General features: G+C 46.8%; 1 protein-coding gene across 1 annotated transcript; it reads left to right on the top strand.

Annotated features, from left to right (window-relative positions):
- The first annotated feature begins 1,047 nt into the window (after positions 1-1,047).
- On the top strand, positions 1,048-11,246 carry LOC119387484 (uncharacterized). Its single transcript, XM_049412080.1, has 4 exons — positions 1,048-1,198; positions 4,189-4,237; positions 7,056-7,090; positions 10,854-11,246. The coding sequence occupies exons 1-4, from the start codon at positions 1,088-1,090 to the stop codon at positions 11,061-11,063; spliced, it is 405 nt and encodes a 134-aa protein (XP_049268037.1). The 5' UTR covers positions 1,048-1,087; the 3' UTR covers positions 11,064-11,246.
- The last annotated feature ends 2,271 nt before the right edge of the window (positions 11,247-13,517 follow it).

Below are 13,517 nucleotides of genomic sequence, written 5' to 3'. Positions count from 1 at the left end.
AGTTGAGCACCATAACCCCTACACCACCGTGGCCGGTGCCGGCTGGTCCTTAGCTCTTGAGAATGTATCGTTCATCAAACATGCAGAATTCATAATTACATGCCAAGTAACGTTCTCAAAGTATTGCGCAATCTAAGAATGTCTGATTATTATATTGATATTATTTTTAACAGCAATTCTAAAACGTATATTTGATGAACTTCCAGTGGTTTTCTTTTTCTTGCTTTTTTTAGGGGGCGGTTTACAAGAAAGAAAAAGGACGGCGCTCAGTCCTCACTCTCTTTTCGCCATTACTCATGTATTTAGTGGAGTACGTTACTTTTTCAGCATGATCCAACTACTCTGCAATGAATTACTTCTGAAAAGTGGCACCGTTGATGTCAAAGAAGCATAAAACGACCATCGATAGCTCCCTACAGTTTATGTGACGCCCATTTAGTACGTCCTGCTTCTGAATAATGCAAGAAGTATTATTGCATTCATTTGGGTGGTTAACCCTAACTCTTTTATCCGCGAATATAACCTCCCATAGGTAAGAGCTATCAATCCTCCCGTAGCATCCTGTTGAATACGCGCAGTCGTCTTGCGCAACGGGCTGCAAGAAAAAACTGTGTTTACTAGTTTTCCGGTAAGCTTCCGCTTTCCTTTGCCCCCTGAACCATAAGAAATGCGAACATCCGAGCGAGAGCATTAAGTCAGACTATTGTACCACCACATACTTTCTCTAATTTTGCTTCATGCAACTGTCGTCCAGCTCCAAAATTGTGTTTTACTATGACGCTATACATCCCACAATGCGTCTGCTCGGCATAGTGTCGCCGAGTCCGAAAAAGCTGCTAGCGGGCCCTGCGTGAAAAGGCCGTATATTCTGCCGAATGCACGTGTCCCCTTTGTCTTCTCCTTCACGCTCGAGACTATAGCGTAGTTCGTTTCAGTTGCCTGTTTTAGGCCGCTTTTGTCGCTTCTCGACGCCGCATTCTGCACGCCGCGAAATACTCCAAGTGTGCCCTCGCCCCCCAACACCTCCTCCCTCCCCCTTCAGCGTTCCAAGACGAAGGTAGATGCCTCAGGTGCCAGCCGTGACGGTATGAAGCCAAACTCGGCACTTAAGGCAAGTGTGTCAACGCCTCCGAGGCCAGTTGTCTTGTCACCCCCGCTCTGGTTAGAAGGAATAGGCGCTCTCCAAGTGCAAGCCAAGGTAAGTGTGCAACTCGTCGCCCCATTGCGTGAACAGTTCTTTACCCTGGACACATTTGTGGGAAGGAACAATCGTAGTGTTGCCCGTGATTCAGCTAATAATGTGTACTTCTTCGGCCGTGCATATTCCTCGAGCAGGGCAGATACTTTGGCTGAAGCACGCCGTCCATAAACGACGCCTCAGCCAATGTTTCGCCATGTTGTATCGTGCTAAACGGTTGTTTAAAGGCACTGCCCAGTGGGGTCTGACCACTTCTACTCATTGTGCCCTACTTGACAATGTAGGCAACTGAACTTACAACTTTTACGGTAACAGTAGAAGAGAGTCAAGCCACGGAAGAAGCGTCTGCGCGTCGATACGCAAACAGCATTTTTTAAATTATTATTCAGAGGGAATAATAGTCCCGATCCCTCCGTTTCTTGTTTCATAACAATAAGTAAGGAACAGGAGAGAAAGTAAAGGCAGGGATGTTAACCGGTCTACAATAACTGGTACGCTACCCTACCCAAGGGAAAGGGATAGGGGAGTTTCACAGTGATGTGTATGCTGTGACTGTAGGTGTGCAAAGGTCGTAGGATTCGAGAGTGCAGTAAGTTGTCCCATGTGGAGCCAGTTTTTCGACGTCACATCTCGGTATTCCAAAACCAGCGTCTTTGGTCTTCCCACGTGAACCGTGTTTTTCGATACTGGATTGCACTGGGAACATTGGTGCTCGCTGGGAGTTATTGGGACAAGTGCTGTAAGAAATGTTGGTTTCATTGCTATGACGCTTGGGCGCACTGGTATATGTTGCAATTGTGCTGGTTCTTGCTTGGGTTCACTGGTGCGTTCTGGAACGTGTGCTTGGTTGCACTTGTGCCATGCTAGTTCCAGTGTTATGTACGGCGTAAGAAGCCGGCGCACTCATAAGCAAATGTATTGCTTCTTGTTATTTGGAGGTACTAGTCTCTCACCATAAATAATGCTGTATTTTGTGGTCACAAATGTGTTTTGCTTTTCGCTGCTTGCAATAACAATGCATGAGCTGCTCAACTACGCTTATGCACACATCCATGACACTAAAGATCACTTCCGTTTCGCACGTTTTCCTTTTGACTGTGCCGATGACTATCTTGTTAAACAAAAATACAGACACTGACGCTTTAGTGTATTTTTCTTCTGCTTTTCAAAATCAACTACAGTCGACGAGGCTTTTGCTCCGCAGTGAAGCGTCTGTACATTTCGTACACATTTCGTACACTTTTATAAAACACTGATAAGCTTTGTTGTACAACAGCTATCCCTGATGTGTTGTTGCACAGAGGTTATATTGTAGTATTTATGTGGAGGTGATCAAGCAACAGATGGCTCAAGTTGTTTCAGTGACTCTAAATAAAAAAAAACCGTCGTCAGGCCTACATAAAATGTATGCCTGATGAACGCGTTAACTGAAGAAGAACCTATGTTTCTCAATAAGTGGCAGACGTGATAACATTATGCGCACGTGAAAGTCGTAATACTAATTTAAATTAAATTTTACTGACAATGTCATCCTTGTTTCAGCTATATATTTGCTTACGTTTTCGGTATAAGTTTACTCGTGAGTCAGCGCCGGCGTGTGTCATCTCTGTTTCCATTTATGTTGCGCCGCATTTTCTTCCATTTATCAGTATACGAAGGCTGCTAGCCAAGCCAATAGCCAACGCCAAGCCAACGTCACTGCTATTACACCAAGTAAATGGTTTAATGCGGTTAGCATTATTGGATAACTCTTCCCATTTTGTGTTTTTTTATGTTTGTATCTGACCACTTCCACGCCAAACCGCGTCTCATGTGTCTAATCTGATATATGCGTCGCCCTTATATGGCAAAAAAAAAAAATCCTTTAGGCTCAATTTTTTCAGGTATTGGCGGAGTCTAACTGCGTCATAATGTTACGTGTAACTCAGCTACAGGTCCATTTACATGATACATTAGCACTTGTTCTAAAGACGACCATGATTATGATAATCTACACACATGGGCTCACCGGATGATAATCCGGTGAGTCTGCTCGTTAGGGCTGCATCTGAGCGGTTAACTGAGCTGTCTAGATGGGCTGGGAACCACGCGACGTGGTACCCGCCTTCGCTGCTCTCCCGGGTTCCTTGAAGTGCTTTGGCCGCAATACTGTTCGTCTGTTCAGAAACAAGGGCGTTCGAGAAAGATCTAACTGCCGTGTGCGAGTTCGAGAAGACAACAGCGGGAGCTTTTGCGCTGTGAAAAGCCAGATCGATCGCCGCTTCCTCCGCCACATGGGCAATCTTAGTATAAAAGGAGGCTGCATTAACCAGGTTGCCTCCCGCGTCAACGACCGAAACAGCGAACTGCCCACCGTCATATCTGGCAGCATCGACAAAGAGGGCCTCCAGTTCGTGCTAATTGATCTTTTTAAGGATGGCCTTGGCCCTCGCGAATCTTCTACCCTGGTTGTGCACTGGGTGGATGTTTCGTGCGACGGGGTCAACTATGATGCGAGTTCTGATTTCACGGTACAAGCTAACTTTCGTCGCCTGTTCATGTCTAGGCTGAATACTCGCTTCCGCTGAAAGCTTGATCCCTGGCTTAGTAGATGAAAGTCTCGTTATTTGAGCCGCTGTGTGAGCTTCTATTGGCTCGTCGATAGTGTTGTGGAGTCCTAGCTCCAGCAGCTTCTCGGTGCTCGTGGACAGCGGATGGCCGAGCACGCGCTTGAGGCCGGTTCTGACTAGGGAGTCGAGTTTGACCTTTTGCGCTTTAGCCCAATTAAGGTACGGCGTGATGTAAGTGACATGACTCAGGAAAAGTGCCCGGTAAGCTCTGAGCAGATTGTCCTTTTTGAGACTGCTTCTTCGATTTGAAACTCGATCGTTACAAATTTCTAGTGGTCGGGTGTCACCAATAATCCGTAAAACCACATCCTTTATTGCAATATTGTCTGCCTAATGGATTACAAAGATGTCTAAATACTTATCTACTTTATTTCTTTGCAGAAGTACCAAAGAGCTGCCGATGCAATGAGAATATTCACGCTCGCATTACGTAAGTATCCATTAAGAATTATGATTCCGGAATATGCGCCCGCCTTTGTTCTTTGCTGTAACTGTGACAAGGTTTCGAGGACGCCCTGTATCTTCTGTAGAAAATGGTGAGGTGTGGCAACAAAGGCGCGGCCCGCCGTAATAATAATTGCTTGGGTTTAACGTCCCAAAACAACGACATGATCATGAGGGACGCCGTAGTGGAGGGCTCCGGAGGTTTCGACCATCTGGGGTTCTTTAACGTGCACCTCCAAGTACACGGGCCCCAAGCCCTTTCGCCTCCATCGAAATGCGGCCGCCGCGGCCGGGCTTCGATCCCGCGACCTTGGGGTGAGCAGTCGAGCACCATAACCACTAGACCACCGTGGCGTGTGCGGCCTGCAGTGCTAGTAAACGTGACACAAATGCAATTTAAGTAAGGTGCCTAAAATATACGTACTTCTTTATGCTCTCACGCTTTAACGGTAATTATAGTTGCAAAAACAGGCCCTATACGCACGTAGTAAGTTTAATTTACATGTTCCGAGCAAGAGAGATAGGGGATGTCCCCGTTAAATAGACGTCGTTCTTGTTAGCTACAAGATTTACTGCATCCAGAAAAATGGCAATTAGCTCGTCACTACAGTCCAGAGATATGCATTTATTTTATAAGCGTTCTTGCGTACGGCCAGCGATTCGCTCGGTGTGGCTCACGCACTCGGCATTTGCACGCCGAAGGAAGACGTGTTGTTTGTCCAGACGCGCTTCTTTTTAGAGACAATAGCGGCGCGCCGTTGTTATCCGAAGGGCGGCCTTGAAGGGGCGCCGGAGCGCAGTAATTAAATACGAATGGCAGTATACCATGATGGCGCTGATAAATAGCGAAGGAAAACGCGATGTATACATTTTCTCGTTCCCCGCCTGCTGCATGTCATGCAAAATATCAGAATAGAAAGAAAGAAAGAAAGAAAGAAAGAAAGAAAGAAAGAAAGAAAGAAAGAAAGAAAGAAAGAAAGAAAGAAAGAAAGAAAGAAAGAAAGAAAGAAAGAAAGAAAGAAAGAAAGAAAGAAAGAAAGAAAGTCTGAGATTTTACGTGCCAAAACGGCGATATGATTATGAGGCACGCCGTAATGGAGGGCTGCGGTAATTTCGACCATACGGTGTTCTTTAACATGCACTGAAATCGCACAGTACAGGGGCGTCTAGCATTTCGCCTCCATCGAGATGCGACAACCGCGGCCTGGATCGAACCCGCGACCTTCGGGTCAGCAGCCAAGCACCAAGCAAGAAAGAAAACGTTGAAAAAAAAAATGCAGTGAGTGGCGTCTTCCCGACAGCGATGTGATGCATCCCATGTGGCCTTGAACACGAAATCCTTCTCAATTCGACGTGCGGTGCACAGGAAACGGAGAGTATTGCTTTTTCATCCGCCATGCGAATGCTCCGACGAATGACAGCGCTGGTGATAATCCTGCAGACTTGTCTTTCGCAACTGTTCGCGGCCTTTGCGCTGGTGCTAAGAGGACGTGCGCAAAAATAATCGATGGTCACGCGAGTCCTTCGGCACTAGCGCAGTCCGGAGCTCGCGATTAGCAAAGGCGCACGAGGATGAGACCTTTGCGCTCTCCGGAGATCGCACGAAGGCGATATGAATTACGCTTCTTTCGAAGCAGGATGTGTGCAGAGGGAGTATGGAGATGCGATAGCAATTCCTGGTTGCACCGTTTCACTGCGTGTGTTAAATTATTATTACTTTTTTTTTTTGCTGCACGCCTGGCGCTCTTGAATGCATGCATAAGAATCTAACGAAAGCGTGCAAAAAAAAATATTACTTATTCATTGATATTCGTGCTATTTCGTACCTGGAAGGGCTACGCTGCCACACACTTCTTCTAACTTCGCATATACGTGACGTTCCGGATAACACTCGCCAAGCGCTATTATATACCAGAACTGTCTGTCGTATGCTGTTTCTTTTTTCTTTTGTCCTGTCTGATTAGATTCACACGATGCACACGATATGGTTATGAGGCGTGCCACAGTGGTTCCTCATAATGATCTATTCTCACCATCTGGGGTTCTTCAACGTACTCCTAAATCTAAGTACGCAGGTGGTCGAAATTTCCGGATCCCTCCACTACGGCGCCCCTCATAATCATATCGTGGTTTTGGGACGTTAAACCCCAGATATTATTAAGCACACGGGTGTTCTTCGCGTGGCTCGGAAGCTAGGCTGCGCCACACCTTAGCAGTGAACCTGACGTGGCTAACCTAACATGGCGATAACCTAACATGGAGGACGTTGTTAATGAGAGAACGCAAAAATAAAATATCCGCTTGAATAGTAAAAGCCCGAACCGACAGGGAACTATATCGTGATATTCATTCACGCTTCTGCGTCAGGCGGTCAGTACTGGCTGTCTTTAGAAATACAAAATAAGCAGTTTTTTCATTATTATTATTAATCGGGACGAAATAAACTCACTTTTACACTGAGGTGCCCGAATAATGAAGTACATAATACTATATTAATGCTGTATTTAGTGAAAAATGCGGAACTGTTTTCCTGTTGCGAATATTGTGCTTTCGTAAGAATAACGGGTGTTATTTCCCGTTCCCGACACATAACTCGTAATTAAAGTCTCGTAGGGTCTCGTAACTTCCGACTGTAATTGTACCTGTGTCTCATTTGCTATAAAGCCTGTGTAATAACCCAACGCTTTTACAAGAAACACGTATACAAGATACGTGAGCAGCACTTCTGTATTAACTAAACTGATTCCATCATTTTCTTTTCCTGTGGATGTTTTACCAATACTCTCTCCTATTTCTTTTTACAGTTTTTTTAGGCAGCACCACAGCAGGAAGCACACGGGTACGTATTTTCTAGATGCGTTTTGCTAATTTTTCTTTTTTAGCACACTGCAAGCTGCGAGGCAATGCCGTGGAGGGCAGTGCTCCGCGCACTGTCGCTTGTTCGTCGCGATGCATCCATTTTGATGAGGCCGCACGCCGGTCGTCATAATGGTAAACCACACTGCGTCGTGCGCGGCCGTGGTGAGGCGCTCACTGGTTCGCCTTCGTTTCTATTTCTTTCTTTCTTTCCTCGCTGCAACACTGCTTAAGTGCGCAGATAAGCTGTGATAAATCATTGTCATGGCACTAAATCAGTCAGTGGCATCACTTCTATATGTTTGTATAGGCTTTTACGAGTGGGTAATGCATAGCAAAATAAAATTTGACAGCGCAGGAGACGAGCAGACGAGTGAAGCACGAGGTGACGCCCAGTAATGATGACTAGAAAATTACAGGCCACGTTATACTTTCACGTGGTGCAGCCGACCAGTGGCTAGAGAGGAAGGAGGCGAAGGTTCTTTCGACAGCGCGCTGACTGATAAGCTCCGCGTTCCAGTGCGTAAAGTCAACTTTTAACACAAGTAATAGTATGCGCTTAAGAAAAAAAAAAAAGGAAGCGATGCTTAAGTTATCATGACCACTCACTAGACGTACTCATCGGTGCTTAAGTTACGCGTGTTTTCTGTGGCAACATGAAGAATGAAAATGACACGAATATCCAGCGGGATATGCGATATCACTTGGCGAAAGCGCAACTGAAAGATTGCCAACGCACAACTCATCTAGGTTTGGAATACTGCCGGCCACAGTGACTTCTCTCGTTAAGTGCGGGCTGTCAGACAGGGGCCAGGGCATACCAAGGTGGCCTGCAGGCATTCACAGTTGCGACTGTACCGGCTTACGCGTAGCACTAAAACAGCAAAATGAAAGGCAAACGGAGGATGTGATGCTCGTAACAGAACTGTCTGTGGAGACAATTTATCGGTGGCTGTATCGTTAAGGAAACGATGATAACCTTAGCATGTGAAGTCCATCCGGGAGTGGAGTGTGACGCCCAGAAGTTGAACGCGTACGTGACTAGTCTGTTTAATGCTCACTTTTTCAAAACTCATCGCCACACGTGCATACGGTTCGCCATTTAGTCGATGTATCAGAACGGTTATAATCTTTTCTCTAAACCTGAAAGAACCGCTAACGTCATTAGGGGTTCAGTCGAATCAACAGTTCAGCTGTTATATCTCACCATTTAATTATTTTAACCGTAGTAGCGCGCATGTATGCAAGCATGCCTGAACACCAAAAGCTTCGACCTTGGGAACATTGAGGAACCGTTGAGGCTAGGCATACCGCTGAGATAACGCAGAATGGACATGCATATGTGCTGAAAGCTCATCTGCACAGTATATGTGTGTGCATGTGAGTGCGTAAAGTGTTCACAACTTACAGATATTTTGTAACTCGTCTCAAATACAGTACATAGTAAACCTGAAGTTCTGAGGTGTCCATTTACAATACGCCTTTCCGTGACGTGACCAATTGCAAGTTTACTCATTGTATTAGGCGTTGTAATCTTCAAAATCACTACGCACATTGTAGAGTTCCGGCAAGGTTCAAGCCCTGAGTCGACCTCACAGGCCCGGCCACCTTCGCCGACATTGTTAAGAAAGCTAAAGATAAACCGGTCAAGTCCCTATTTTTATTTTAGTTGGTACGCAACACTTTTCGACACGCTCTTGTCGCATCACGAATACTTACGAATAGTTACTTGTAACAAGTTTGTAGTTTCTTGCGAGAACAGGTTAAACGAGGAGAATGTACTTTTGATAGGTTGTACAGCTGCTGTCAGCTTTTTCGGGAAAGTACTTTTGCCGAAAATCTCGCCCTTTGTGTGCACAAGTAATTATTGCTTGCACACGCATGTGGAAGCATGATGAAAGTCACTGAGGGGTAGTAAGCAACGTAGGAACCTCGGGCCTAGCCGCAGGGGTGGGAGTGGGTGGTGGTGGTTCAAGCCCCCGAAATTTTTCAATTTTGCGTGTGTATATATACACACATACAGGCGCACGGGCGCACGTACGAACATACATAAAGTATGGTTTACCCCCCTCCCCTCCCCCCCGAAAAAAAATTTCTTGCTACGCTACTGATAGGAACGCAGACCCTGAAACGCTCAAAAAAAGAGTAAGTTGAACGTACTTTTTTAGCTCTCGATTAGCAATTAAATACCATAATGGGTAAGAAATCTTATAAACAAACAAGTTCATGTCGAACCTAAACTGAAGCAGCTGCAATTCTGCGTCGCCCAGTGTTATTGCATTATATATGACTTAGAATTAGCAAGACTTGGCGATTTCTAAGTGTTTTCAGTCCTGCGAGCAAGCATACGCATTTTAATAGCCATGGTTATTCGCCCTTTCGTCTAAAATATAAATGTTTTACATTGCTCACTTTAAAAAGAAAGATACAGGTGCTCACAGAAAAATTCGGAACGCCGGACAGGCGGCCACACGCCGGCGGATCTGCGCGTGCGCGGTCTCCCTACCAAGCAAGCCTTGCTTTCTAGCGCATCTAGATTGGTGTTACCTCGCTCCAAAATGCTAGCGTGAGGTGCCACTTAGCGCTGTGGCAAGGAGGTTGGAAGGATGGTGTCTGTGACACGCTGTATGTGCGCGTGCGTTGGAGCATGCGTTCATGCAACGCCTCCTCTATTTTTTTCAATGCCAGTGCGAATGCTCGCTCCTCAATGGGAGCCGTGGGTCCGCCTTAGTTCAGTGAGTTTCCATGGTGTGACGCCACATAACGAGTACGACTGCTTGCGTCACACGTGCGTTTGAGCGCTCAACGCTTCTGTTGTGGCAGACGCACCGTCCCTCTTCTAATACAATGCGTCTGTAAGATTTGTTCCTTCGTACTCCTTCCTTCGTGGCTCGAGGTAAAACCGCCTCTACCGCGCAGCGCTCGTGGGGCACATATTAAAGTCCTCCCATGCTGTAGCGTCGCAGCGGCGCATCCCCGTAGATAGCACGCATAGCGACACGAACGGAGACGCGCCATCTCAAAACAGCGGGTCGCTTTGTGAGCCAGCGTGACAACCAACATAGTAATCATGAGGGATGCAAGACGCCGCTCCACGGCTAAAAACACAACTGAACAAAAAAACTAACTCCTCCGACTTCCTTTCTGAGGCGCCACCTAAAGGGTACTTTCCCCCATGAACGCAAAGCAGGCGCGAACGCTAGCCAACGGAGGAGAGTAGGAAATGACCAGAGGAGAGGGTGGTGAACAGTCGGATAGGGCGCATCTGGCTAACATTGAAAAATAAAAAATAGAGGCGCTGGTTCATGCATGGGCGTTTGTGCTCTTGCGCGTTTTTCATCTTTTGTTGTTGGTCGCCATTTATCTTTTCGACACCATCTGCCCGACTGGTCACTATATTTACGGTTCCGACTCTCACTAGCGCCTTCATGGGATCATTGACAATTCAAACATTTCAGACGAGTGTAGCTCGGCAATCTTCCGCAGAATAGGTCTCATCGCAACGACGACACACTGCCTAATTCTCGCAACACTGTAGTCTCAATTACGTAACGCCTCTCTTAGCAAGTCTGCATCCCATCGATTCGCTCGCCTTGGCAGCGCAGCAAGAAAACGAAGTTGTAGCGGTTGATTCAATACGTCACGAAAACAAATAACAGAAAGCGACTGTTGCAATAACCAGTAGTTTCTTCCATTGTTTATTTATGGCTCCGCATGGCATGGCTTAACTGACATATCTTCAACAGATCCGGCGAGGGTCGTACAGTCTTCCCGACGGCTCGGAATTCATCGTGGGCCTGCTAAAGACATCCTTTCGGTGCCGGGCTAACGGCTACTTCGCCGATGTCGACAACGACTGCCAAGTTTTCCACGTGTGCCACGAGCAACCAAATTTCATGGGGCCTTCCAGATACCAGTTGTTTAGCTTCAGTCTGCGGAAATACGACCATATTTGATCAGCTGACGCTGACGTGCATGTATCCTGAGGATGCCATCCCGTGCGGCACTGCGCCGCTCTTCTACGACGTAAACAGCAATTTGGGTGACGACAGCGCCTACTTCTTGACTGACGATGACATAGTTGATAGAGGAGCACATCGTTCTCACGGCTCTTTGGAGCACGTCCCGTTACCGCCCCCACCGCCCGCCGCCGCCGCCGCCGCCACCACCGCCACCGCCCGCCACCGCCACCACCGCCACCGCTGCCAGCGTCCCCGCACGAGCCAGAGTTCGATGCTCCAGACGAATACTTTACAAATTATCGAGAACTGGAATACTTCGACGACCATTCTGAAGATAGGCCCCCGTTCCTAACGACGACAAGCACGACGACCACAACTACGACCACGACTACACCGAGGCCGTACACAACAAGGTATACAACCCGGTCTTCCAAACGTGGAAAGTTTTTCCAGCAACGCTCGAGGTCCCGCACTACAACCAGTCGACCTCGTGGAGCCATCCCCACCCAGGACAGCCCGGTTAGGTCATGGGGTCTGCACAGGGGCAATCGCCGAAAGGAAGCGTTCTTGGTAGACGCACCAACATTCAGACCAACAGAACCAATCGTCGTACAGCCGAGGAGAATACCAAGAAAAAAAATAATTGTCTCACCCCTTCGGCGGCCTGTTACTCGCCAGCCACCGCTGCCCCCACGACAACACGACGAGGTGCTAGTGTACCACGAAAAATTTGAAGCGGAACCACGTACAGTTCCTCCGTTCGATTTCGAACTGCCCCGGCACGTTCCAAAACAAGTTCACCAAACGCCAAAACCGACCCGACGCAACAGGCTGAAAAGTTTTGAAGACGAAACACCGGAAAGCCTTCTAAGACAACTCGAAGAAGCCTTTGCACGGGATTATCCCAACGTTCATACCGGCGGTGAACCAATAAGGTCCCATGTAGTAGGAAGATTCTCAACAGGTCGCGTCGAGATGAAAAAGTCAGAACCGTTGGTCTATACTAAAGACAAGAATGCCGTTGGTATAAGCAACACTACTGTAAAACAAGGCAATACAGAAAAACACCAGGGGATAGCTGTGCTATCGAAAGATTTTATTCAAGTAGCCCCGAAGGATGCTGATTTGACTCCCGTTGCACCAGCAGTGAATACGGACGGCGATGTCACATCAAACTCTTCACTCGTTGATGCGCTAGAAGTCGCCAAAGAAGTTGCACCGACGATTCAAGGGCCAACTCCGACACAACAAGGCGAGCCAGCATGGAACAACGAAGGTAGTATAAACATAACTACGACTGATCTCACTGCGGAAATAGATAGCCCTGTCAAGAGCGTATCGTTGGTCGCTGCCGACGTACCGTTATCTCAGCCGAACCATTCTGTTACGGAAGCTCCTCAAACACCTCAAATTGAGCGGGAAGATACCGAAAATCGCACCGAAAACGCTACGAACTTTCATCCCTAATGAATAGGCTATGTTTTCATGGTGGAGCTTAAGGGGCTGGTTCTCTTAATATTCAGTGAAAGCTTTTGCATAATGCAAAAAAAGTACAATGCAATGTGCAATAAATCCTGTGAAGTAACCTGTACATAACGTGGATATAAAATCGCTTTTCATGGTAACGAGGGTGTGTGTTTTCTCATTTTCTTGGATGAAAAATTCTTGAACCAGGGTTGTCGCTGGAGCCAAGGTTTCTTGTCGAAACATTGGCTTTAGCGCCACCACCTATCCAAGACTTTTTCATCTCTCCAATCTTCCATCTTCCCCTCCAATAAAGTTATTGTCCTTCCTTCCATCTTCCCCTGAACTTCTGCCTTGTTTGGATTTCTTGCTTTCTGTACTTCAACACCGGCTACGGCTAACGCAAGTCTTGCCTTTCATATTATGCCCTGTAAAGATACACGCGTACAGATGGACGCTGCGTATGCACGTGAGCTATGTGTGTTTGCGTGGGCGCGCCACTTTCTGAGAGGATCTTGGAGCGCGTGAAACAGGATGGCACATGTAGACAAGAAAATGTGCGGTGCTGCAACTTTACAGGGAGCCAGTACACCATTTCTAAACAATTGTGAGAACACTGCACAATATCGGGTAAAATTCTAACTTAACCACTAAAGTTGCAATGAAGCAATGTAAAACATCCGGGCACCGCTACGGCTAAATCAAAGCTTTTATAGTCTTAACATATGCTACTTCATGTTTATGCTGCCTCTGTGTAGACTCCAACCATATATTGTTTGTGTTTTTCAAGCGCTGCATAACTTATAGAAATGAAGTAGCTGAGGTAATAGAAATCTCAACCTCTCAAAAAGCCAGTTAGAATAGAGTAGAACAAAATAGATGGCGCACCACACTGCACACTGGCGTAGCCAGGGGAGGGGGTGGACGTTAAACCCCCCAACCCCCGAAGTTTCTCAATTTTGCATGTGTATATTATAGACGCAC

This window comes from Rhipicephalus sanguineus, chromosome 1, assembly GCF_013339695.2.
Source record: "Rhipicephalus sanguineus isolate Rsan-2018 chromosome 1, BIME_Rsan_1.4, whole genome shotgun sequence".
NCBI classification, from domain to species: domain Eukaryota; kingdom Metazoa; phylum Arthropoda; class Arachnida; order Ixodida; family Ixodidae; genus Rhipicephalus; species Rhipicephalus sanguineus.
Note: the sequence above shows the minus strand (reverse complement) of the source record. Positions and strands in the feature narration are given on the sequence as shown.

Bases quoted from the DNA above. Each gene is read 5' to 3' on its own strand.
- LOC119387484 (XM_049412080.1), top strand. From the start codon at position 1,088: ATGAAGCCAAACTCGGCACTTAAGGCAAGTGTGTCAACGCCTCCGAGG. The intron at 4,238-7,055 runs GTAAGTATCCAT...TTCTTTTTACAG, and splicing joins AATATTCACGCTCGCATTAC to TTTTTTTAGGCAGCACCACA. The intron at 7,091-10,853 runs GTACGTATTTTC...TATCTTCAACAG, and splicing joins CCACAGCAGGAAGCACACGG to ATCCGGCGAGGGTCGTACAG.